General features: G+C 35.8%; 2 protein-coding genes across 4 annotated transcripts in view; one reads left to right on the top strand and one right to left on the bottom strand.

The window, feature by feature from the left end:
- LOC149423630 (uncharacterized) overlaps positions 1–11,732 on the bottom strand; it is a 34,562-nt gene extending 22,830 nt beyond the window's left edge. The window contains exons 1-5 of one of the 2 annotated variants that reach the window (XM_089631691.1): positions 11,601–11,732; positions 10,405–10,591; positions 3,309–3,450; positions 1,540–1,756; positions 27–1,425 (exon numbers count right to left, since the gene is read on the bottom strand). In XM_089631691.1, the coding sequence (XP_089487817.1) occupies positions 27–1,425; positions 1,540–1,756; positions 3,309–3,450; positions 10,405–10,586 (1,940 nt within the window). In that variant the 5' untranslated portion in view covers positions 10,587–10,591; positions 11,601–11,732. Of the gene's footprint in view, positions 1–26; positions 1,426–1,539; positions 1,757–3,308; positions 3,451–10,404; positions 10,592–11,372; positions 11,452–11,600 lie in introns of those variants that run through there. The other variant, XM_089631692.1, reaches the window with a different exon arrangement.
- A 1,025-nt stretch (positions 11,733–12,757) lies between these two features.
- Positions 12,758–26,918, top strand: Taldo (transaldolase). 2 transcript variants are annotated; one of them, XM_089632049.1, is made up of 7 exons: positions 12,758–12,971; positions 15,043–15,166; positions 17,338–17,445; positions 17,544–17,675; positions 21,870–21,995; positions 25,731–25,959; positions 26,585–26,918. In XM_089632049.1, exons 1-7 carry the CDS (start codon positions 12,908–12,910, stop codon positions 26,768–26,770), a joined length of 969 nt encoding a protein of 322 aa, XP_089488175.1. In that variant the 5' UTR covers positions 12,758–12,907; the 3' UTR covers positions 26,771–26,918. The 2 variants fall into 2 exon arrangements, with proteins under 2 accessions (XP_089488175.1, XP_089488176.1); XM_089632050.1 differs by having other exon boundaries at positions 12,825–12,971; positions 15,026–15,166.
- The last annotated feature ends 14 nt before the right edge of the window (positions 26,919–26,932 follow it).

Genomic DNA, 26,932 nt, shown 5'->3' with positions numbered 1-26,932 from the left:
GATGTAAAAATGTATTATAAAATTACCCTTTCTTACAGCAGGTGGCTAAAAAGACAGAACTTTCACCAGTCTTGGCATCACCTTCAGTCTCAAAGCATTCTTCTAGTTTTGTGGCCAAAGAAACACCCACATCACTGGGCGTCTCCAACTCCAGCTTCTTCACATTATTAGACAGCTCAGAAATCTCATTCTCTGAGGAATTCTCATCACTCTTCCCGGCCACCATCTCCTTGAGCTTGGCACATTCCAACAGAAAGTCGGAAGAGACTTTGACCCTTGGTTTTTCATTATCCGCTTCGTTGTCTGACTGGCTGGGAATGTATTTAGAGTGACCAAATTCATAAAATGAAGGCTCCTTGTAAATATCAAAGATATCAGATTCATCGGCAACATTGACGCTGCTCTCATTCCTCAAACTGTGGTCTAGGAAGTCATCGTCGGTGTTTGCTTCATCAGTAGATCTGTGGAGATTCTTATCGGATTCCTTATCGCTCTCTTTCTTCGCCAGATCTTCATCTTGACTTCTCCCCGAGAGAATTTGCTTCTTCGATTCCAAAATATCTTGCAGTTTCTTGCACGCATCTAGGAAGTCCACACTGTGTGCTTTTTTACCCACAGCTTCAACATTGCACGGGGCTGGGACTACTTTGGGTTTCTCACGGTCATCTTCATCGTCAGATTGACTGGGGACATATTTGGAATGGCCGAATTCATAAAACGATGGCTCCTTGTAGATATCAAATATATCCGACTCATCGGCTGGATTTATAGAAACATTGGCACTGTCAGGTTCGACTGGTACGACCTCAGCTACGGAATCATTAAAAGAGTCATCAATCAGGAAGCTATTGCTCACTTGTGATTTGATTGCTTTTCTAGAATTCATCAAGTCTTGCAACTTCTTGCATTCGTCTAAGAACTTGGAATTGTGGGCAGAATCTTTGTTAGGGTCTTCATCCTTAATTTTGATGGATTCCATGGCTTGAGTTAGATTTGCGCTGCTCTTATCTAACTTTTGGTATTGGATATTTTTCCTCAGGAGCATGGAAGGGGTGTATTTGGTGTTGGCATTATCCTTTTCAGAATCTGAATGCGGATTGTAACCGAATTCTTTGTAAGAATGTTCTTTGTAGACGTCGAATATATCTGATTCATCGGCCTCCTCACCTGACGACTGTTCATATAATCCATACTCAGATGTATTTAGGAAAGCCTTGTCATCCTCAACCACCTCATTTGGCTGGCCGTTTTTCGATATAACTTCAGTTTTTTTGTTGGCCACCTTTCGCAATTTCAAGGATTTTATTTTGGGTCGTTTCATGGCCAGCTGCTTCTCCAGGGGCTCACAGTGCGGTGAGGGACACCAGCAAATAGAAGTCACTTCAGTCTCATGGCCGTGGACTTTGAATAAAATTTTGAAAGAATCTGAAACACAAAGATCATTTTACATAAAAAATGCCTCTAAAGCAACTACCGCCCCTAATTACCGAATAAAGTACATCAGATATTTATAGTACATATAGTGAATATAGTGATCACCTTCAACGGACACAACCAGAACGACTCCTTGCTTGGTGCCCAGAGCCACAGCGTGCTTCCTGTGCGGGCAGGCAGAGAGGCAGATGGGCTTGTACGACTTGAGTAGCTTGGAGTCCACCTTCACGCTGTTCTGCCGCGAGTTCCACAGCACCAGCACCCCCAGGCTGCCGACGGACACTATGTCCCTCTCGTCCAAGAAGGCCACCCCTGCTACCGTCTTAGTAAACAAATTCAATTTAGTAACAAACAAAAGGACAACCATTTTATGAAAGCATGTAAAATAAAGGTAAAGAACTTTTATTAAATGGTGGCTATAATACTCAGTAGCATGCTTTTATGCATAGATAATAGAAACATTGGAGATAGACCATGAATCATTAAGTTCTCAGTTTGGGTTATAACTACTCGAACGAACGCGTTAATAATTGAAAACCGAGTCAAGCGACTGTGATTCCTTAGCGTAGGATTTGGAAACTTGCCACCACATAAAAAAAATCATACCTCCGAATTTTAATACAGAGATATAAACTGATTATAGCCAATGAATTCATCTATATTTTACCATTTATCCCATATTTAAGACTTATAAAAAAATTATTAATAAAATCATAATCTTTATAAACACGCTAATTCTGTTCGTTAGTTCCCTTGAAATTGTAGTGCAAGGTACTTATTTGGGTCAACATTGGATTTTTCTATTTCTGTATGTTGTCTATGGTCTACTTTATAATCACAGATACAAATATATATTATAATTATGAATTTGAATAGGACGTTCACGGAACACGAAAATGATAGTTGAAATTTGATGAATTGTTCAAAATCTATGAACCAACCTAATATAGTAATGCAGTTATTGGTTGTGTGTTCTAAATATTAAATAATAACTACTGAAATTAGTGCAGGTAGGTAGGAACTGTCCGATATTACTGTGCATCGGGCACTACATAAATGCATCTATAGATATTGGAATTACCGGTCGCTACACAGTGGTGTTGTAGCGATGCTACGAGAATTTTCTAGTATGTTCCCCAATGCAAAACGCATTTTAGCGAGAACGCTCTAGTGGCAATGCGAGTGTTCGGCGTCCTATCTACAGTTATGAAATGTTCTCGAATGCGCCCGGGCGGCTATATAATGAGGCGCGCCCAGAAGTACTTAGCCAGTCTTTAATTTGATTCTTAGAATCGTGCCTAAACAAAGTGGGGCAGTGGTAGCGTTCGACCACTGCACGAAATGACTGGCCGTGCGCCGGCAAAATGACCGGTGGTACGCCGTCATCGCGTTCCACTCGGTTCTCAATTCTGAGAATCTTGCCTTAACACAGGAGCAGTGATAGCGTTCGACCACTGCCCACGCCCTTTGAAACAGGCACAAGGCCCTGAAAAAGGCAGACAAGCAGCAACACTCATCAGCTCTACTTCTCTCTCTGCTCTGCACTCTACCTCGCTCCGACTTCTGCCTCTGCTCCACTTTTTTCTCTTCTGACCCTCGCCCTCTCCTGGACCACAGATTTCTCTACCTTTTTGGACCAGACCCGGAAGCGTCTACAGAAAGAACCCTGCAAGCGATCGGACCAGCTACAGAGACTGCAGACTACAGTGGCTACAGATACTGCTCGTTCTCCTCCCCCACGCCACTGAAGGAACGACATCTTCCGCCTCCACGGATTGGAACCTCCAGTACTATTACAGTCTTGTGTATCTCACCCCGTCTGATACATTAGGTATTTTATACATAATATAGTTTGATTGTTGCAAATGACTTACCTCCTTGGCTTCAGCATGGGCATTGTGTGCCACAGCATATGAATAAGTCTCGGCACTCCACAGCTTCACCAGGCCATCATCAGCTGCGGATACAAAGTTGCGTGTGGTCAACCAGCCTGGACACAACGCTATGCAAGTTACCCTAGAAGTACAACATTCAGAACTTGAAGGTCAATGGTCAATAGTTGACTTCAGTCACATAATGTGACCTCATATCGTCAGACTGATGGAGATGATATGGAAGATGCCTGTAGAGAAGAAAACGTATAGAAAAAGTTAGAAATTGCTAAATCATCGTTTTATACTTCATGTTGAAAAATTTATTCTCTAAAGTACCGTAATCCGGGGTTATTCTGCTCCCAAATATATAACTTTGCTCCAAAAACTAAGGAGGTTTAAATATAAAAAATATGTATTTAAAAGCATTGCAACATTTTTATTTATTTTTTATTTTTAACTGGCTGTGTGCCTTAAGAGTGGGTTATAGGGCAGAATGGTGATTTGCTGGAAAACGGCTCTCTAAAACGGCTTAATACTGCCTTTCGTATGTCATTCTCAAACTTCATATTCTTTGTTACCAATTAATGGACTATTATTTTTCAGTCTGCCTATTTTTTTTTTGTTGTTGTAGGCATTCGACCATAAAAAATAAAAACATTGATACACCATACAACCCACTTTTAAAACTTGGATCTATGATTATCGCGTTAATAACGGCTTTACACAATATTTTTAATTTAAAATATGTATATAATACACACATCTGTAGAAGTACGGCCTCTTATTATCGTTATGCTATCTGTGGATATTAACAATTAAATAAATACTTCATCTTGCACCAAATTTTCAACACATTTCACAGTTTTTTAATTATTCCGGGATGGAAGCCCCCGGTGATGGCGGTGAAACTATACGCTCCCTGTTTTACGGCGTATATATTTCGAAAATGCCATCAAAATGTTTCATTAATGGGTCTAAAAGTAGAATACCGACTCACTTAAAGAATTGCAATAATCTAAGGAAGCTACAAAAACAGTAAGTACTCACAAATTCTCTTTTTTCATGTAAATTTGACGTATTGTATTTTTTCAAGTGTCATATTTTTTAAAAGGCGTAAAATACAACATTTAATATGTGTTCCTTTTCCTAACGGTTAGCACTAACGTCATGATGTTTACTGGCGGCATCTTTATGCAAGTGTGTGTGAGAGAATTCATTGTCTTTACGCGCTCTGACTAAGTGGGAGAGTGAACGTTTTTTCATATGGCACGTTAGGTAATTAAACCAAAAATTACCATCTCACGCCAGATCATTTGTTGGTTTGGTAAAATCGGACGTTTTAAGTGAAAACAAGTCAAGTTTTTCACTGTTCCTACCTTACATGGTAAGGGGTATTAACACGTTGAACGCCATTGTGGAAATGAAAAAACATTACCATTTTAAATTTGAAAAAAAAATACTCAGATGGCATCGGCGACCATCAAAACGTATTCCTTTTTTTTTTACCAAAATTTTCCATGAAAATCAAGAAAATTAACTGCGGTCACCGGTGACCGTCATGGCACTATGGGAGAAAAATGACGATTTTCGTTATGAGGAGTAAACAAGTTTATTACCGTTTTTTTTATTTTTATCTTTAGATTAAACAGATAAATTTTTTTTTTAAGGAAATTAACAATACCATCGCCTTTCTGCATATAAACACGTAACCATTCACACGTTGTCAAATCATAGATATTCTATCTATGTGTTGTGTTGTAAATTCCAAACAATAATATTATTTTTCTCTTTGTAGATCAATATATGATTTATCCATGGCAGCCGGAAAAAATACTCCAAACAAGGTATGCTTCAAGTAACGAATAAATGAAAAAAGATTATTGTTTAGTTGTACTAAATAACACAGAAAAATTTAACAAATATATAAATAAAAAAATATAATTTATTTTATTTCTCGAGGTCAATTTATTAATGATGTTATTAACGTGTATAGATATTCTATCAAATATAAAATTAAGAAATTTACCAAATAAATCCACCTTCGATTTTCTCGAAAACGAAAGCTCAAATAAAAAAAGTCATAACCCAAAATTGACAATAAATGAAAGGTTATTCACAAGTTATCCCTTTATAGGACAACTTTTTTTTAAACGATACGCCCTTAATGGTTTTATTTATGTATTCTATATTCATTTTGATGAACAGAAAAAAACTTTTTTTTGCTTAGCTTTTTTGAAATTTTCGATTTTCCAGCGGGTTTTTTTCTGACCATTTTTCTGGTCCATTTAAAAAAAAAATGATATAAAATTATTGTTTTCATTACAAAACGACAGGTTGGTAAGGAAAAATGTACTTTTATTTATTTGCGTTACAGGGGAATAACTGCTTTGATAATTTTATAGAGAAACTGACCAGGACGCGATTTTCGTAAATTTACTCAACATGTGCGAACTTCGGGCGGTTGGTTCGATTCAAGACCTCTGTGCGTTACCTCAGAATGATTACAACCCAAGGGGTTATAACTTGTAAACATAAAGAAATATAAACCTTAATGTTGCAGGTCTCAAAACTATCCGTTTTTAGCTTATGACCTATAAAGGGTTTTACCGTTTATACCACGAGTTTCCGAACACCGTGTAAAACAAACTATATGTATCGGAAATGTTCCTCAACACTAATGACAACAGCAAGTGAATGACGAAACATTTATAAAAAATGTCAAATTAAATGCTTTACCAAAATAGTAGGTTCTGCAAATAAGTCATACCTTTTTACTAAGTTGTTTGTTTTACTTAATATTTCACATTCATATTATACGTTCGTTGCTTTGCGACAAACGCACATGTGACGTTATATTTTAACAAGTTCATTAATGTACAACTACCGTCCTCTAGTGACAAAAAAATGAAGACAGTTTGCGAAATTTCGCTATCATATAACAAGCGCTTAAGCGCCGGCCATACAAAATGAGCGCGTTAACACGCTGTTCTATATGACGATTTTGCTTGTCAAACTCAAGTAATTTGAAAAATCTAAAATATGGAACCCACGGTGACATCTAGTAGGATGATGAAGAAATAATTATAATATAACAGTTCACAGATTATATCGACTTTAGAGTGATCTAAATGAAGCTTCAAGGTATCGGTGTAAAAAAATTCGCGGCCTGTCGGTACATCCAAGCAAAATGCCTTCCGGCATTTAAAGGGTTAAGGAAACAAACAGTCATTTATATATTTAGCATAAACAGCAATTATTTACATGTTCTAGACCAATAATGTTCCATTAAATCTAGTTGTTGATTCAATATTACATTTTTGCATTAATTTTTATTTCATGATTAGAAACATTCTGAGTTTGGATATATACAGTTTTCTATCTTTCAACCATTTTATCGATAATTCATGACATTTTGTTACAAATAATAAAGTGAACTGTTGCAATGTAATATAGAGTAGTTTCACTGCTCCATCTCACGTTTTCGTTGAAAATTATGATTTTTAACCCCTCAGACTAATTTATTCACTATTGGAAACAGCTCATATGGTCTCATAGAAATTATTGTCATTATCATCTCCCTTAGGATCATGGTTACAAATATTGATCGAACGCAATGCTACCCAAAAGCCACAAAGCAGCTTTCTGACCATAGAAGGATAAGTAAGCTAATATTTACATCGTATCCCCTTCCCGACCAGGGATGACTGACTAGAGCGAGAGCTGCGGACCCAGCATTTACGTCGCATCCTCTCTCTTTTGTCCAAGCGCCGAGCCTGGCCAGACACTGACCAGCGATCGTAAGCCAATCACCGCAAAGCACGAAAAAGCACATATAATTACGCAAATTAATGTTAGATTTGCGTGAGTCTAGCCGCAGTAATGCAACATAAAAATATACAGATTGAAAGGCTGGACTCGCGTCTATGTTGTAAAGTAAGATTGAAATATGTAAACATTAATACTAAGTAGTTATAAGGATTCCCTCACACCAATGTCGGGTTGAGGACCCACTGATTCATATTGTACAATTTATTATAAAAACATAAAAAATGCTAGGGAAAAGCAGTTTTCATTAGACGAAGCGGCGTAAAGGGTACTATGAATAAATAATTTTAATATTGACTATTAAAGTCACGTGAAAACACATTCAGCTGCACAAAAATGCACCTCGTTAACATGGGACGGTCCTGACGCATGCACACCGATCTGTGCACGGTCCCGCTACCCCCTTTATATACTGCGCGAAAAGCAATCTCAAGTCTCTCTCTTCCGACATCTACTCTGACCGCTTCACTCTGGACTGCTTCTTCCCGCTGGAACCACTACAAGCGCCTTTTACTTCCAACCTTGCGCTTCCTTGGACTACCAACTACTCTCTCCTTGGATATACTACATCACAGCAACCGGACCAGGCCCTGAACATATAGCAGCTCACCGAATAGAAAACCCAGCACCCCTTATTTACAGACAATGTAAAGAACTCCGATCTGATACAAATATGATCTCAACTTGTAAATGTTGTTATATATACAAGGCGTATCCAGAAAGTAAGTGTACTGAGGCTCTCACGACTGAATGAATTTTATTTTCAACATGTTAGCTACACTTACGTGTAGCCTGACTCTTCCCCTCCGCAACGAGACCGGTTCAAGGTCAGTATGTTGAGAAGTGTCGACGCGACAACTTTTCATGAAAAATGTCAATCCAATCTCCCGCCAAATGCGAAATACGCGGCGTCATCCGTTATCTCGTTTAGAAGGGAAAACCTCCGTTTGAGGTTTATAATGAGGTGAAAACTGCATATGGTGATAAAGCTATGAATCGTACGAGCGTGTACAAGTGGCATCGCGAGTTTAAAAACGGTCGTACGTCTGTGCATGATGATCAGAGGAGCGGAAGACCTTCAATTGTGACTGACGAAATTGTGGAAAAAATCGAAAATAATAAAAAAATCCGTGACGATCGCAGATTGACTGTGGAAGAACTTTCTGCGATGTTTCCACAAATCTCCAGATCTCTACTACACGAAACCATCACAGAAACCCTCGGATATCGGAAACTGTCCGCGAGGTGGGTCCCAAAACAGCTGACAGACCAACACAAGTTGAATCGAGTGGAAACCGGACAAGCGTTTTTGAGGCGCTGCAAACTCCATGGAGATGAATTTCTCCGCTCCATCGTTACTGCAGATGAAACTTGGGTTACACACTACACGCCTGAAACCAAAAGGCAGTCTCAACAGTGGCGTCACACCTCTTCACCCTCCGCCAAAAAGTTCAAAACCACAATTTCGGCCAAGAAAATCATGGCATCCGTGTTTTAGGACTGTCAAGGCATAATTTTGATTGAATATCTGCCTCAAGGGGAGACCATCAACTCTGTTATTATTGTTAGACCCTAAAAAAATTGCGGAAGGCGATTCAAAACAAGAGGAGAGGCATGCTGACAAAGGGAGTCAGCATGATGCACGACAATGCCAGACCACACACGGCCTGCTTGAAGGAACTGCTTGCCTCGTTTAAATGGGATGTCCTGAACCACCCCGCACATTCCCCTGACCTAGCACCTTCAGATTATTATCTCTTTTCCTCCCTGAAGCTGTACATGGGTGGAAAAGGGTTTTCAACCAACGAGGAGGTAAAGGAGGAGGTGGAGAAGTGGACGAAGGGGTTAGCGGGAAACTACTTCGAGGAAGGCATCAAAAAGTTGATACCCCGCTTCACCACCTGCATTGAGAGGAATGGCGACTATGTCGAAAAATAGCTTACATATGTACTACGGTAACCATGTAATTTTTTTGTTTCAATAAAAAATTTTGTAACCTACAAAAATTCAGTACACTTATTTTCTGGATACGCCTTGTATATATATATCCACAGTCAAACATGGTTATTTAACGATAGTGGCAATAGCGAGTTCACGGCTATAATGAGCAATTACAAAACAATATTTTAGTTCAGTCTTATCTTCATATAATTTTTTACTGTTATAACGAGGTTGATTCACTGAGCAAATAATTTCGTCAACACAATTTCTGAATACATGAATCGGTCATAAGGTCTGAAAAAATAGTTGGGAATTTTTCAAGAATTTCCTAACCCGTTAGGGAGGGATTCATATATTTATGGCACTATCTGTGTAAGATTGCCGGCTATGTGAATCATTGCTATCCATCGGACACAATGTAAAATTGTCATAAAATCTGCAAAAGTCATGCGAAATTTGAGCTTTGCAAATTTGTTCCCTTTTTACGCCTTCTTTCGTATTACAACTCACCATTAATTCTGTTTTAAAAACCAATGTTTATGGAGGTACCTAGTTTCGAGTACCTACATCTCTGCATGGGATATATTTATGATAGTGATGCACAACTTTTTCAGCAGAGGGGCCGTTTGCCTATTTTTCAAACAGGCCGCGACCTACAAACATTTTTTTTTGTGTGTTAATTCAAGATTTTAAGGTTTCTGTTGATTGAAATGCAGAGTAAATTAACCAAAATTCTACATATTAATACAAGTTGGGAGATTTAAGTCACCCAATAATAAAATATTATTTACTCATTGTAGCGAAGATCTGATTGACTCTTTTGATTGACCACTTTGCATTTCGTCTGTCGGTAAATTTGTTTGTGTGTTCCGTGTCCAGTCAATCCTGTAAAGATGTTTCATCAATCAAAATATTTGTGGAATGAACGAGAGATTTGCTAAAAACATAAATGTATTCTGCTCTCCTGAACATTAAGTGTTTTGGAGTTGCATCCGTATGCTTCTCGGGTACAGATATCTTCTCTTAAATTTCTAAACCCCCAGTTAAAAAGACCACGAACCGCCACTGCAAATAATTGTCAAAAGTGCTATTATTGAAATAACCGTGTAATTAAAAAAAAGTGTATCTGTACTTCCCAACGATCCTCTTCTCTTCACCCCTCTCCTTCCCCTCCCACTCAGCCTCACAACATACCCCACTGCATGTTTTAGCTCCTTCTAATTGAACTCATTGCCTTTCTTAGATATCTCAAGCGCCTAGAAAGCATTAATTTAAAAGTTCCAACGACTGAACTTCTGTATAATAAATTCTTTAAATTATGAACACTTACCTCAGTTTATGAGCCACATGTATAATCTTTATGGAGAAGGTTCGGTGCAAGGGGTCGGCATTGGGGGTGAGGATGGTAATGAAGTTGGCACAGGATCCGTACACGATGCAGCCATCGGGAGCCACACACAGCACGCTGGGCAGGTACCAGTTGGGCGACGGGGGAAACACTACCTCCAACATGTTTACTGAAATAATCAACCATCTAATTGAAACAATCGAATGTGTAAACATCAAGATTAGATTATTAGTGTTTGAAACAACTATGGAACAATGTAAGGTAAAATTAACAAATTCCGCCTCGGGGGAAATGTAAAACATGCATAAAATAGGTTTTTAGGTTGTTCTTTTAATAGTTAATGCATTTTTCCTAACCCTCAAACCTAACTTAATTGAGAAAAAATGGAACTTTAAATTTACCATCTCCACCCTGACAAACCGTTGTTTCTTGAAGTAATTAAATTGCAACCAAGAGCTATTTTTTTTGCTTATTAAATGCGAGGCAGAATTCCACAACTTTATCCAATGTAAAACATAAAATACAATTTCAGAATGAACCAAAAGACGAAAGTAAAATACAAATAGCATCATAAGAAACGTAGAATAAAATCTTCATAACACCGCAAGTAATAAAAGTTGATTTTATTGTCATTCTTTGTGGAAGGATTTGAAAACATGCTGTCAATGTTTTTTTTGCAAAAATATCATAACAATGCTAAAAGTGTAGACGACAATCTTGTCATTGAAATACACGAATAAAATAAGGTATGATATCAGATTTGTTAATTATTTGATAAAGTATTAAGAATTTTAACTATTTTGAGAGAACAAAGGACAATAATAGATTAACAGAACGAAGAAAGGAGAGCCGAAGGAGTAAGATTTTGCAAAAAAAAATAACGGAAAATGTGATCGTTCTTCATTTTAAGCTCAAAATACATAATATTTCAACAGGTATTCTGTTTGTACCCGTAATTCTTTGTTAGGTGTTGAGCTCACAATCATAATCACACAAGCAAATACATAACTATATGTTTTTATAAAAATCGATTGTATGTCGGATGCAGTCGGCAAATGCAGCAGACAAAATAATTGAACATACGTTAAGATTCATTTACTCCAAAAAAATGTGCGTTACTAAATTTTGAACAATACGAAAATACAGACGAAATTTTATGTGAAATGGAGAATAAATACCTCAAAACAAAAATTAAAACGTGAAAAACCGTCTGCAGAAAACCCGGCAAACAAAGCGGTAATTTCTGACAGATTTCAAAAACTGATTTTTCTTCTTGTTTTTGGTCTTCGGGCTGCTGTGAAGATTCAAACTTCATACGAAAGAGCATTGTCTATGGGTATGGATTTGATGAGAGTGGTATATTTATGGATTTGATCCTGGACCTAAAAAGCCGAAGTCGGAGCAATTCGACAACAATTAGCCGCGGGTAGAGAGGAAAGATGTATGGAAATTCCGAAATCTATTTAATTTTTTTAATGACATATCCCATTCCTTGTATCATCAAATACTAAAAAAATCATAAGCCGATATAACTGCATTAACAACACAAAAATAAAATAATAGTTCTTTATGCACCACTTTGCATACAAACCCTTCCTTCCCTTCCCCCCACCCGTGCTTCAAATTGTTTTCGAATAATTCCGTCCGTCCTAGGCCGGCCCCGGCGAATTGTCATAGCGCCAAGGAACTGATAATACCTAACACCTAACGGTCCTAACACATAGCCCTTCAGATTTATTTCATAAAAACGGCCCTATACAAAAATACAAATCATTAATGAATAACATTGATTACAGTGATCACATATCTTGGCATCTACTGGTTTTGACAATGGGCGCTAAAATTTTACTCGCGCCAGGCGCCGTCTGGTTCAGAGACGGCCCTGCGTCCGTTGTTAGGTTGACAGGATTCAGGGGCAAAATAGCGGATATTACACGACCACTTCGGAGTGATGGTACCACTCATAAATCAACTTCTAGTACCACTCAAACAATGACTTCAGGCCGCCGAGCAGAAAAGTAAAGTCCGAAAGTAAGGTAGCGGTTTACAGCACGTTCCAATGTTGGACTTTTCTATAGCTTATTCACGTAAATTATCATTTTAGCGTTGAACTCTAATATTTTCTAGTTTCCCACCCCCCTCCCTCTCAAACTTAATTCTGTCCCTACTTTGGCCATTTAAGGATTTTAGCTACTATTTCGCTCTTTTTCAGGTTTCATCTAGCTTTAGTTAAAAACACTGTTTACCTTATTTTTGTTTCGGTTTTAGCATGGTTCGAGCTACTACAAGCTATTAGCAACCAGTGATTGGTTTATTTATACTAGCAACATTGTTCACAAGTGTCATTGAAACACCTTGAATTATTATTTGCTATCGCAAGTCGCGTCATTTTATCATTTATTGCTATAATATCATTTCATATAAGTTAGTCGCTTAGGTTAGAGGTACAAAGTGTAGTTACAGCAGCAATAAAAAAATATCTAAAATGAGTTCCCTTTCACAACTTAAAACAATGACGTTGGTGGTGGCCGATACCGGGGATTTTGAAGGTATTATTTTTGTGCTATGTATTTATTTCGTGAAAGGATTATTATTGTATTAACATCTCAAAATTTGATAAAATATTCTTAGACCCTGACATTGCTAAAGCCATGTAATACTGAAGGTGCCCCAGATTTATAATCATTAAAATTTATTTCTGCAATAAACCGGTGTTTAGAAGAAACTATGTTTCTTTTTTGTAATGCTCCACTTACATTTAGCGCGGATAATTATTACATCCAGTTGGATTCTTGTTACAACTATGGTCAACAATATTACGTTGCATAAAAATGCGTTTTGAATCACAAATAAAGTACATAAGTAGGTAATTGTAATACATTTGTCATAATTTTATTGCTTGGAACCATCATACTATTCACCATTATGGTGCCCTGGTATCATGGTATGATACAGTCTCAAAGAAATAAACAAGTACTCAATGACGTTACAATTGGAAGTACCAAAACTTTTTTGTATTCTCGTGGAGGAAGGAACATCCAACCACAAAATAAATATTATGCATTATGTATATTGAATGTTAACTAAGTAACTTTCGTGAAATTGTTGAAATTGGTCAAATGTAATACATCTATCTAGACGTACAATAGTATGTATGTAAGTGATTCTTTTTCTGTCAAGAATAAATAAAATCCTTGACATTATTATCACAAGTAAGAGCTGAACCGGCATATTGTACTACTAATAAATAATTTAATTCATCAATACGTGTGTTCTCTATGTTTGTTCCAACTTTATGAAACTCTAAGATCATTTAATTGAACAAAATTATTTACGGTTTTTATGTTTAATTTGTAGATCTTCATTTATTTTTTGCAAGCTCTGCTAGTTTATTATATTGGAAAATGACAGCTGAAAATCATCAAACTGCCATTGAAACAGACAGATTTATTATTCCTTCAGAGGGCAGCAGACCAATGCAATAAATAAAATTTATTATTTACTTTATTGTATTGCACAAATTTTCATCTTAAAAGATAGCTGGAGAAATTTAATAGCATCATTCGTAATCACTAACCATTATTGCGATTCTTTATCTATGAATTAATATTGATTTGATTATTAAAGTTTATCTTGGCAATTGAATTCTGAAGTTTTATAAATTTGATTTGGTAAACAAATAATTGACGTACATTCGCTTGATGTTTTCTTTTGATAGTACACAGTATCTGTTGATATCACAGCTGACTAAAAGATATTATTTTAAGTCGAGTACTACTTGGAGACCTTGAGGAATTCCCTCAGGCCTATGTCACAAGTATGCGTGATGTGTGAATGGTTACTTGAGGTTTTTTGTGTCAAGGATATTATGTGTGATTTTATTGTACATTCTCTATAAACTAATTAAATTTAACCATTAATCTGTGATTGACTTTTCTACAGTATGGTGAAAAGGCTTGGTTTCTCACGCACCACTTGCCACCAGAGGTGGCTGGTGACTCATTCACTCAACTATGTTAAATTGGCAAAATAATTGAATATATAATATAATATATAACACTATAAAAAAAAATATATAAAAAAATCAGCGTTTGCAAAATCATCTCGATAGTAAAGGACACGCAATTCATTGCTGAAAATCTCGTGAAACCGTATGTCTATGTCCGAAACCATTTAAATTCAGGGCCAATGTGTGAATGTTCCAGCTTTAAAATTGTAAATTAGTATTCCTAAACGAATTCCTTCCAGACACATTGCATTACGCCTCACCAAAGTGGAGCAAAATTCAAATGCCTTCAAGGCGTTTCACGCGTGTCGATATTGCACGGGATGAGTTATATATCTGCACTACTCCAATACATGATTTGGCATTATGAGCATAATCTGTCTCGCTCATGTCAACGTTTTGGTGGACCAAACTGGTCCAGTAATTAATCTGGAAATCGGTCCATTAGTTATTGAGTCTGTAGGGGACAAACAAACAATAGATGACTCGACAGTTGCTTACCACTGACGTATAAATGCACAATTGGGCCGAGGGATTCACTTTCTTATTTTCTTCTCTGTAAATGCCAGATCAGGTGTAAATTAATAAATGTGAAAGTAATTATTTTATTGTAGCAATGAATGTGTACAAACCTCGAGATGCCACCACCAACCCTTCCCTCATCCTGTCCGCCGCTGGAATGCCACAATACAGACCTCTGGTGGACAAGGCTGTTAAATATGGAAATGAAAAGGGATCGTAAGTATTCAATCTGTTCCTTTTCTCGAAACAATCGCCAGTGTAATTCTGTATCTTTTGCGTTAGCTTAAGGGTTACACAATCTTGGCTCTAGGAAAAATAGGTATAAACATAAAAATAAATTTTGACACAGCTATTAAAGATATAAAATAATTTTTATTTTATATATATACAGGGTTTTCCAATAAGAGGTGTTATTTTGAATAGCCCGCTATTTCGGTAGATGTTACTTTTGAAGCTGTCATTTTTTGACATTTGACAAGTAGAAACTACGCCATTAATAAAAATGGAACGATACACGCTTCAACAACGCATTGCAATTATTAAAATTCACTTGAGTGAATCAAATGCAAATCATCTTGAGTGATGAGGCCCATTTCCACCTCGGTGGCTTCGTCAACAAGCAAAATTGTCGCATCTGGGGCTCGGAAAACCCAAGAGTTATTGTTGAAAAGCCTCTCTATCCTCAATGTGTGACTGTTTGGTGCGGTTTATGGTCCGGCGGAGTCATTACTTTTACAGACCTTACTTTTTCGAAAATTAGGCTGGAGCAACAGTTACGTTGAATGGATCGCTATCGAGAGATGATTAATGATTTTTTTATGGCCGGAATTGGATGGTATTGATCTGGACAACGTTTACTTTCAACAAGACGGCGCTACGTGCCACACAAGCAACGAAACCATTGATCTTTTACGATTGAATATCAAAATAACACCTCTTATTGGAAAACGCTGTACATAGTAGTTTTATGAATAATTTGAAATGATAATGAATATATATTTTTTTTTTTAAATAACAGGTATGACCCCTCAAGTAGGACCCTCTTTTGAAAATCCTTGCTAATAGTATTTTTTTTTTCTGTCAGGCATCGTCTGAAATTTTTTTTTTAATTATTTTAAAGGTAAATTACCTAAGATGTTGACGAGGGAATTTTTTTTTGTAGAAATGTAAGCTGTTTATAAAAAAAAACTGATTTCTATTTTGAGTTTTTTTTTTTTAAATTTTAACTTATGAACGTGGCATCCAATCAAAAATAAATTTCCGCTACATCTTAGATAATATTATTAAACATATGTGTTGTAAATTTTAAGAAAGTGGATCTTGAGATATCTTGTATACCAGTTTGTAAGAAAGTAGTTTTGAATAAAACACAATACACCAGGTCTTCCATTGTTGCCGCAATGTCTTCCTACTCCTTTTGAGAAGCTCTTTTCGATTTCCTGACCTCTTTAGTCTTCTGTTGGGCTCTCATGTTGGCTATAGATATTCATCCGATCGCTACCTGAGTTTGCCGACTCTGCCGCGCTCACTTCTAAATAATTAAAATTTTGAAATGGTTAAACGTTTAAAATATTCTTTAAAGTATAAACAATTTATCTAGCCAAAAACAAATGATTCGATTTTCTGAAAATCTCAAGGTTGTGTAACCCCTTAACGTAGGTTAATCGGCGTTAAATCAGTTGAATGTATCGTACATAACAGGAGTTTTGATGAAGATGGGTCGGACGAGGATCAAGACGCTAAAGAAGTTCTGATGATGTAATAAGATATTGCAAACAGTTTTCAAATCTCGAAGTAATGATGGCCATGTATAATTGCATTATAATGCCTAAAATTGAAATCGCCTGAGCTGTATGGGCCCCATAACAGCAAAAATACATTGAGAAATTACAACAGATTAAAAAAAAGTTCCTTAGATTATATGAGAAAAAAGTATATGAGAATGCATGGAGAGTACCCGCGATTCATGCATCACAAAGATTTGTTCAAAAAAACGCACTACAAAAGTCTCCAGTCGAGGAGGAGTGGGGCACTTGCAGTAACGGCTCTTACCTACTGGAATGCTATAAGTTATTTGTACCAAACAACTACAGCCAGGGACAGCACCATTATTTACTATGCATCCCACATAGCAGAACAGACGTACTGGCTCGGCAAAGTATTACACGAGGTATGGGGCTATTAAACAATGTCATTTGTTGACATTTTTATCAGTAACCTTGAAGGATTCAAGGGGCATTTAAATGCCATTCATTACCTATTGTAAATATTATTTTATTTTTCTTCTATTTTTTTATATTAGTTTATGATACATGTGCATTGTAGAAGGACAAAAAGTCTGTTATGCATATAAAAAATACTAAGCATTTTTTTTTGTTTTATTGCAGCACCCTTGATGATAAGATTTCAGAGACCATGGATGTGCTTAGTGTAGCATTTGGTTGTGAAATATTAAAGATCATTCCTGGTCGAGTGTCCACTGAAGTAGATGCCAGGTAATGAAATCCAATATAATAATGTTTGGTCTGGGTTTTAAATACGCTCCAAAAGTTTTTAATAATGATTCATTAATTTGTGAATTTCCCAATTTCAGATTATCATTCGACAAAGAAGCCAGCATAACCAAAGCATTGAAACTAATTAAGCTTTACAAGGAGAATGGAATCGAAAAGGAAAGGGTTCTTATAAAGCTTGCGTCCACATGGGAAGGCATCCAAGCTGCCAGGTATAATATCATTGAATTACTCAATGACATTACAATACATGTAGTAACCTTATTGTCTCACTAAATTTAAAAAAAAATGTGACAAGTAACAAAAACGTTTCCAGTAAATTCTTAATTCAAATGTGGTTCAAAAATGACAAAGATAGATTCAAAGACTATGCGTGTATGAACAAAATACAGGGTTTTCCAATAAGAGGCGTTATTTTGATATTCAATCGTAAAAGATCAATGGTTTCGTTGCTTGTGTGGCTCGTAGCGCCATCTTGTTGAAAGTAAACGTTGTCCAGATCAATACCATCCAATTCCGGCCATAAAAAATCATTAATCATCTCTCGATAGCGCAATCCATTCACCGTAACTGTTGCTCCAGCCTCATTTTCGAAAAAGTAAGGTCCAATGACTGCGCCGGACCATAAACCGCACCAAACAGTCACACATTGAGGATAGAGAGGCTTTTCAACAATAACTCTTGGGTTTTCCGAGCCCCAGATGCGACAATTTTGCTTGTTGACGAAGCCACCGAGGTGGAAATGGGCCTCATCACTCAAGATGATTTGCATTTGATTCACTCAAGTGAATTTTAATAATTTCAATGCGTTGTTGAAGCATGTATCGTTCCATTTTTATTAATGGCGTAGTTTCTACTTGTCAAATGTCAAAAAATGACAGCTTCAAAAGTAACATCTACCGCAATAGCGGGCTATTCAAAATAACACCTCCTTGGAAAACCCTGTAGATACAGGACAGGGCTGTGTTTTTGTATTTAAACAGTTGCGTTGAATAGTACATACTACATTACAGGTGTGAATGAGATGGCCCTGCGCTTACTCGCTTACACTAAGATGAATACGGAACACTATATGAGACAACTTACTGCCAGTAGGCTGAATTTCTTATACTTAAAATAATCAAAAGTACGACAATTACCACGTCTTTCCTTTGGCACTTTTGAGATCTCTACAACGTGTCTATAGTTTTTAATTTCATTGGAATTACTTCCTTTTTTTCCCCGACATAGTTAGGAAAAAAAATCTTTAAGAATTTGAAATAAATAGGGCATTTTAAAAGTCAATAATTCATGATATTTTTGACAGGCCAAAGTATATTGGCCCGAACGTAAACATATTTTTGTATCAATTTCTGTGATCTAATTTCTTATAAATGTATATTCACTAAATACCTTATCTTAGCCGACTAAATTAGGTCAGTATTAAGAAAATAATATTTATATTTGGCACATAGTTTAAATCTTTGATTAAATCATATATGGTGCAAAACTTTTACAAGAATTTGGCTACTAGTCTGGCTACTTAGTTTATTTTATTGAATACTAACTGTGCCCGGCCTACGCGGTGCTGTGGCTCAGCAGTCCGTGCAGATAGAGAAACAATAGAGCTTGTTGCTTTTACGTCCAATAGATGGCGCTATTTAACAAAAAAAGCATGTTTTCCAACAGATGGAACTGTTTTTCAAAAACCATATTTTTGCCTGTCATAGATATCTATGCAATATAGATATTTTTATATACATATATATATACAAAAACACAGGCATATTTGAATGCAATGTTGTGTCAAAATTTCAAAGCAATCGCAAGCAAAATTTCAAAGCAAATTTCAAGTTATAGCATTTTCCAATATGGTGATTACTTTTGCCCCACATGTCTTGTTGATTTGTATTCTGCGTTTGTTAACTTCACGAATATCAAAACCAAATTGACATTTGGCGCCATTTGCAAAAGTTGTAGTGTTTTCCAATAGGGTGATTACTTTTGTACCACCCTGTACAACGTGTTATTCTATTCACACATTATCTTCTCGGATACAATAAGTATAATAATTATTTACTTAGAACTTACATATATCTTATATGAAAATAAATTTTACACCATCCTCTACTGCTCTGTCAACTCTTCGGGGATAAAAAATATTAGTAGATATAATAAGTACAATGTTATTTCAAGAACCACATCAAAAATATGAACATGGTAATCTTAGTATTCTCTCAATTCATTATTTGTTGTTAAAAGTAACATCACAAATTGAATTCCCCTAAAAAATCATGTAAATTATAATATGCCCATCATCCGGGTAGTAAGGCTATAACCCTTTATTTCATATACTACAATACTAAAACAGTAAACAAGCACAAATTTCGCTCCTACAAAAATCTAGTAAACTATATGTAAAGTGTGTTATTTGTGAAACTCGAATTAAAATATTAAATTCAACAATATACATTATCCCAATACAGTGAACAAAAGTGATAAAACTAAAATAAACATAATTTTGTGCTAATCGCCACACTCTGTTATATTTTTCGAGGTTATGTTAGTTGTCAATCCATTAATAACAACAGCAACGAAAGTTAACTGTAATTAAAACAATTTAAACTTAAACTAAACCATAATAAATTAATAATAAACCTTAACAATTATTAAATCACGCCGTAACATTGCGAAATTTTGTGAGGTTAAGTGATCATAACATAAAAAAAAAAAAACAAAAAACAAAACACCAAATGAACTGAATGTGAACTGTAATCAAGAAAAAATAAAATAAAAACTCCAATTAAATAACAAAAAGTTGCTGAATTACTACAATTAAAACGAACAATTTATTTAAATTCTAAATTAATAAAATTTAACAACTCTTTTAAAAACAGTTCTACAGTGACACCTCTTGGCGCAAACACAAAGCTAATAATAATAATATTATTTAGCTCCATCTTTCAATAATTCTTGGAGGTATAACAATAATATTTTCATATCATTATAATAAATTTAATATAAACTCGACATTCCAAAATGAAGAATACGAGGGCAAACAAAGGCGCTGAAGAACCTTTACAATTAAATGAAATCGTAAACCAACTTACAAAAACCATCGTTGAAAAATTTAAGGAGTTAGAAAAAAACATTATGTGTAGACTTGACACAAAATTAAAGGAATTTACGGAACAATTAGAACCCATTATAAAATCAGTAGAATTCTTATCTACGGAAGTTGAAACTTTAAACGGCAAAGTACTAACTTTAACCAGTAAAATCGCTAAAATTGACCCTCTCGAATGTGAAATTATTAATTTAAAGGAGATTATTAAGGAAGTAAATACCAAAAATAATCAACGAGAACAATTTGATAGACTGAGTAATATTGAGATTCACGGAGTGCCAACTTCTAAAAGTGAAAACCTTCTTAATATCGTGGAAAATATATCCCAGAAGGTTGGATTCCAAATACAAAAAAATGACATTGATTTTATCCAAAGAGTGCGACCATGGCCAACTACAACTCCAAAAGTTGTACCAACATCCACAACTACTTCCAATATTATCGTACGTCTTCTTCGGCGGGATTGCAAGGATGCTTTATTGACAGCTGCCCGTCGCCACCGGACCCTGACCACAGCAGACATCGGCCTTCCAGGAGTAGCAAGCCGCATATTCCTCAATGACCACCTCACACCTTCTAATAAACTTTTACTGAAGAAAGCAAGGGATCAAAAGACTCAAAACCACTTCCAATATTTATGGACAAAAAACGGCAACATATTTTTAAGAAAAAATGATGGTTCCCCCGTCATGCGGATTTCTTCCGAGGCAGATCTAAAAAAAATCTCTTGACATATTCTTTTTAAAATTTCTCCATACTTCTTACTATTTTATTATCATTACTACTTTCCTAATCACCTTTTACTGTTTCTTTATAATTTTTCTCTAAACTTATATACTATTATATTTATCAAAATTTAAAGGTACTTTACATATTATATAAAATTACGATGTTCACAATACATCCATCTCAGATTTTATTATATTACATTTATCAAAACTTAAAGGTACTATTATGTACCTAAGTTAAAAATATTACTTCTGTATTGTTTAGTATTCTCTTTTTAATCATTTTTCATACACACTATGTACTATATTACTTTTTATTAATTTATAGCTTTTATAAATGTTATAAATGGAACTTAAGTGGTTTAAATCATGTTCTATATTTTATATTCAATTATTTTTTGTATAACTGTATGTTTCCTAAATAAACTAAAAAAAAAAAAAAAAAAAAAAAACCCTTGTGGACATTGCCCCAAAAACATACTTTGACAGTACATAATACAATACTATTAGGAATTATCTATCACTGGAGAATGGAGGTACCTAATACTATGTATGTTGGTTTTTGGTTTCAGGGAGCTTGAGAAGACCCACGGCATCCATTGCAACCTGACCCTGCTGTTCTCGTTCGCCCAGGCCGTAGCATGTGCCGAGGCTGGAGTCACCCTCATCTCCCCCTTCGTGGGGCGTATCATGGACTGGTTAGTACCTACCTATCTGCTTTTGCCGAGAGACCCATTCAATGCAAATATCTAATGAACCTGATATTAATGATTATCTAATGGGAGCTGAAACTTACAAATATTATCAGTAATAAAGAACTCCAGTCAATACAGTCACATTAAAGCACACCATTAGTATAATAATTATAATATATAATATTCACACATATTAATATTAATTATTATAATATATATAATAATTTATTTTTTTTATGCTTCCGATTTTTTTGTCCGGGTTAAATCTTCCCCATAGGAAAAACTAAACCCTTCCACTCACTTTTCCACAAACGATCATCTAGTCAATCTACACTATGCAAGTGCATTATACGAGGCGTATCCAGAAAGTAAGTGTACTGAATTTTTGTAGGTTACAAATCTTTTTATTGAAACAAAAAAATTACATGGTTACCGTAGTACATATGTAAGCTATTTTTCGACATAGTCGCCATTCCTCTTAATGCAGGTGGTGAAGCGGGGGATCAACTTTTTGATGCCTTCCTCGAAGTAGTTTCCCGCCAACACCTTCGTCCACTTTTCCACCTCCTCCTTTACCTCCTCGTTGGTTAAAAACCTTTTTCCACCCATGTACAGCTTCAGGGAGGTAAAGAGATAATAATCTGAAGGTGCTAGGTTAAGGGAATGCGCGGGGTGGTTCAGGATATCCCATTTAAACGAAGCAAGCAGTTCCTTCGTGGCGTTGGCCGTGTGTGGTCTGGCATTGTCGTGCAGCAGGCTGACTCCCTTTGTCAGCATGCCTCTCCTCTTGTTATGAATCGCCTTCTGCAATTTTTTTAGGGTCTCACAGTATCTTGTAGAGTTGATGGTCTCCACTTGAGGCAGATATTCAATCAAAATTATGCCTTGACAGTCCCAAAACACGGATGCCACGATTTTCTTGGCTGAAATTGTGGTTTTGAACTTTTTGGTGGAGGGTGAAGAGGTGAGAACCGTTTTTAAACTCGCTATACCACTTGTACACACTCGTACAATTCATAGCTTTATCACCATATGCAGTTTTAACCTCATTATAAACCTCAAACGGAGGTTTTTCCTTCCAAACGAGATAACGGATGAGCCGCGTATTTCGCATTTGGCGGGAGATTGGATTGACATTTTTCACGAAACGTGTTGTCGCGTTGACACTTCTCAACGTACTGACCTTGAACAGGTCTCGTTGCGGAGGGGAAGAGTCAGGCTACACGTAAGTGTAGCCAACATATCGAAAATATGATTCATTCGGTCGTGAGAGCCTCAGTACACTTACTTTCTGGATATGCCTCGTATAAGCAAAATAAATACAAAACAATACAATAACAACATGTCAACTCACCAGAGATTAAATGGGAAAATAATTCACCGACTCCAGATATTTTCATATCAGAGGGTTCGGCTCGGTAGAACTTATTAATTAAACTTAATAATTATAATATATATTTTATTATATATATTATATATTAATTATTATATATTGTAATAATTATAATATATAATATTCACACCATTATACACATAGTACAACTTAATCTGCTATTGTTCACAACCAGTCTACGTGATAAATATATCTATGGTCTACAATATCCACAACAGGGTTGCTAATTCATGGAAAATTCCCCATATTGTGGGATATTTCTAAGATTTTTCATGAATTGGGTTTTCGCGGGGAGAACCGTTTGTGTGGAAAATTCAGGGATTCCGAAAAATTCTAGAAATTAAAGAGAAAATGACTAGATCATAAAAAGTAAATGATAATTTCTATAGAGTTTTGTTTCTGTTTTTGAGGTAAAGGAAATTGTGGGGAATCTGAACATTCTCTTCATCTCTTGTGGGTATTTTAAATGTTGTAATGCAGGTTTTGAAATCAGATGCAGTCGTGGGTGTTATTTTGCATATTGGTTCAATACCATAACATTAATGATGAGATGCTAACATTTTACCTTGTGTTCTTCAATGTTAAAAGCGGGTAATCTTAATAATAAACGTCATACGTCATGTCCATAGTTTTGGTGCGTTTTCGGAAGACCCAAAAAAATTTTAACTTTGAAAATTATTTTAACTATTAAAACTAACTACAACAATAAAAAAACATACTGGTATATAAGTTACAAGGTCACTCACTATTGATTTAAAAAAAATGGACTGGAGTTCCTTATTAATAAAGTGTAACAATTTATGTAATAATAGTTGTTAGTACTTTGCAAAAATTTACTAATGAAATTGAGGGTAGGTACTTACTTCCTTGAGGGATTTCACTTCGTATTTGAATGTGTTCTACTTTTAAAGTTCACTAAACAATATCATTTTATTACTTTGTTGTTTTGACAGATGATGCCTTACGGAGGGAAAATTGAAGTTTAGGCGGGAAAAAATAGGGTTAGTAAAAGGTTTCAGATTAGTAAAGTTTGAGATCTAAGAAATGTGTTGCCTAAATGATACACCAAATGCAGGTTTTGATAAGAAACGGGAGAAAAGAAAATATTTTTATCAAAAGAATTGTGTATTGTAAACACACAATAAATAATATTGTAAGAATAAAAAGTTTCAAAGTATGACTATCTATTAAATTTAATGGTTTAAATTTAGTGACCGTTTAGACACTAAAGTTACAGATAACGCGGCAGAATCAGGCATACATTTATGATTAGAATTCGGTCATAAATAATGTTATGTAAATAGTTGCTGGGCACATAATACCGCAAATGTGAAAAATTAAAAAAAAGAAAAACTAATTTTGAAGCAATAAATTTCTGAATACGTAATAATAAATTGGCAGTCTCCCTTTATTTTCTTGCTTCGAGATGAGTTTTATCGCTCTCCTGTAATATAATTTTTTTTTTTCACCATCAAATGTCACAATCAATACGGTGACCGGATAAATCATCAAAATGATAATTCATCACATCTTTAAAAAGTTATATAAAGTCATGGAAAGTGATGAAACAAAAACTTTATTAACTGGGTTAAGTAGGTTAGGATAGGTTAAAAAATAAATTTCTTTCATGGTTTTTAATGACTTTATATCACTTTTTAAAAGTGTGTTGAATAGTCACTGTGTTGAGTTAGCATGGAACTAATCAATACATATGACATACTGAAACTTGTGGTAAAAGCTGGAAAATTGTGTAGAAGTTGTATCATGAATATTATGAATCGATGTTTTAATGTCTTACCATCTAAGTTTTGACAAAATTATACATAAGCAACAGTGTTTGTGAAAAAAATTTGAGAACAAGATGTGCTATTTCACATTTAAGTAAATAAATTAATATAAATTATATTTACGCTTCGTTCTAGAATGGAAGATAGATACCACAGTAAAGATGCGACCGTTCACCATAGAAAAGTTGCTTGAAATGACCAGATTTGAATAAGCAAGTACTTTCCAACCTTTATCATTTCCCATTCATCCCACACATTCCCCATTCCCCAAAAGGCTAAGCCACAATTCCACAAACTGGCAATTGCAATTCCTGTACATTTTCATAAAACATTTGCCACATGAGAATGGGTTGTGTTTATGACTCATTCTTGTATTCAACTGCTGATGTATTCCGGCCTATGTGGTACCTTCTCAAAATAACCTCAATGCAACATTCCCTTAGACAACACTAGGCCCCGAGGGAAATGATTTCCCTTAAGGCCTCATGTGTAAAGTTAATAATATAATTTTATTATTATTTCAATAAGTACATAATGTAAATTGTTTTTGTATTACAGGTATGTAGCAAATACGGCCCAGAAGTCCTTCAAGCCCGAGGAAGATCCCGGGGTGGTGTCAGTCACACAGATCTACAACTACTACAAAAAGTACAACTACAAGACGGAGGTGATGGGGGCGTCATTCCGCAACACAGGTGAAATTCGCGCCCTCGCTGGCTGCGACCTGCTCACCATCAGCCCCGGCCTGCTCAAGGAGCTCGAGGAATCTACCGAGCCCATTGTAAAGGTGGGTTTATGATTCAATTAACTTAACTCGCATCCAGAGGTTGCTAATTCCAAACCTCGCTACTTTGCACCTTGTTTTGAAGGAAAATAAACTCCCAGATCACCCTGGCATCTGTCTGTTAGTACACTCAGTTTTTCTAAACTATGTAACGGAGTTTGATAGGGTTTTTTTTACTATCATTTAGAGACTTTCTTCTGGAAGGTTTATATATATAATACATGGATATTATATTTATTGAAAGTAGAGAAAAATGGAGCGACGCCGGGTACACGTCAGCTAGTTTTGTATTAAATGGAAAAGTATAGGAAAATCATTTTAAAGAGGACATGTTTGAATATATTTGTGCACACCGATAGTCCCGCAGTCCCCTCTTAGCCAGCAAAATCCCATACAAACTTTCTGTTAATCAGGCTCTTGACATGAACCCACTCAAGTATTAGATCTCTTGATCATGTTACATCTTCATCGGGCATCTTTCTCCTGTCTTCGTTCAACCGTTCCGCATGTCCAAATTATCTAAGTGTCCCTTTCTTAATCTTGTGTTCAGCCATGTATTTTTTCAGTGTCTCCACATTTGTAACACGTTAATGCCTTTCCCTAATGTTTGTATTATTTGTTGTTGCAGAAATTGGATGCGAGCTCTGCGACCAAATTGACATTGGAGAAAGTGACCCTCTCGGAGGCCGCCTTCCGTTGGCAGCTCAACGAGGACCAGATGGCCACCGAAAAGCTCTCCGACGGAATTAGGAAGTTTGCCGCAGATTCCCGCAAACTGGAAACCCTGATCAAATCCCTGATCGCCAAGGCATAATCACATCCAAACTGTACATTCTATTAATTCCTGTTTCATTCCAAATGAGTGTTGGCATTTTTATACATATTTTTTTACACGGTGCGGCAATTTTGGTGACTTTTTGTTACATAATTTTATAAATTAATAAATTTTCTAAGGAATCACAGTTGAGGTTTTCGT

This window comes from Hesperophylax consimilis, chromosome 5 (genome assembly GCF_061612785.1).
Source record: "Hesperophylax consimilis isolate HC1 chromosome 5, BYU_Hcon_1.0, whole genome shotgun sequence".
Lineage (NCBI taxonomy): Eukaryota > Metazoa > Arthropoda > Insecta > Trichoptera > Limnephilidae > Hesperophylax > Hesperophylax consimilis.
Note: the sequence above shows the minus strand (reverse complement) of the source record. Positions and strands in the feature narration are given on the sequence as shown.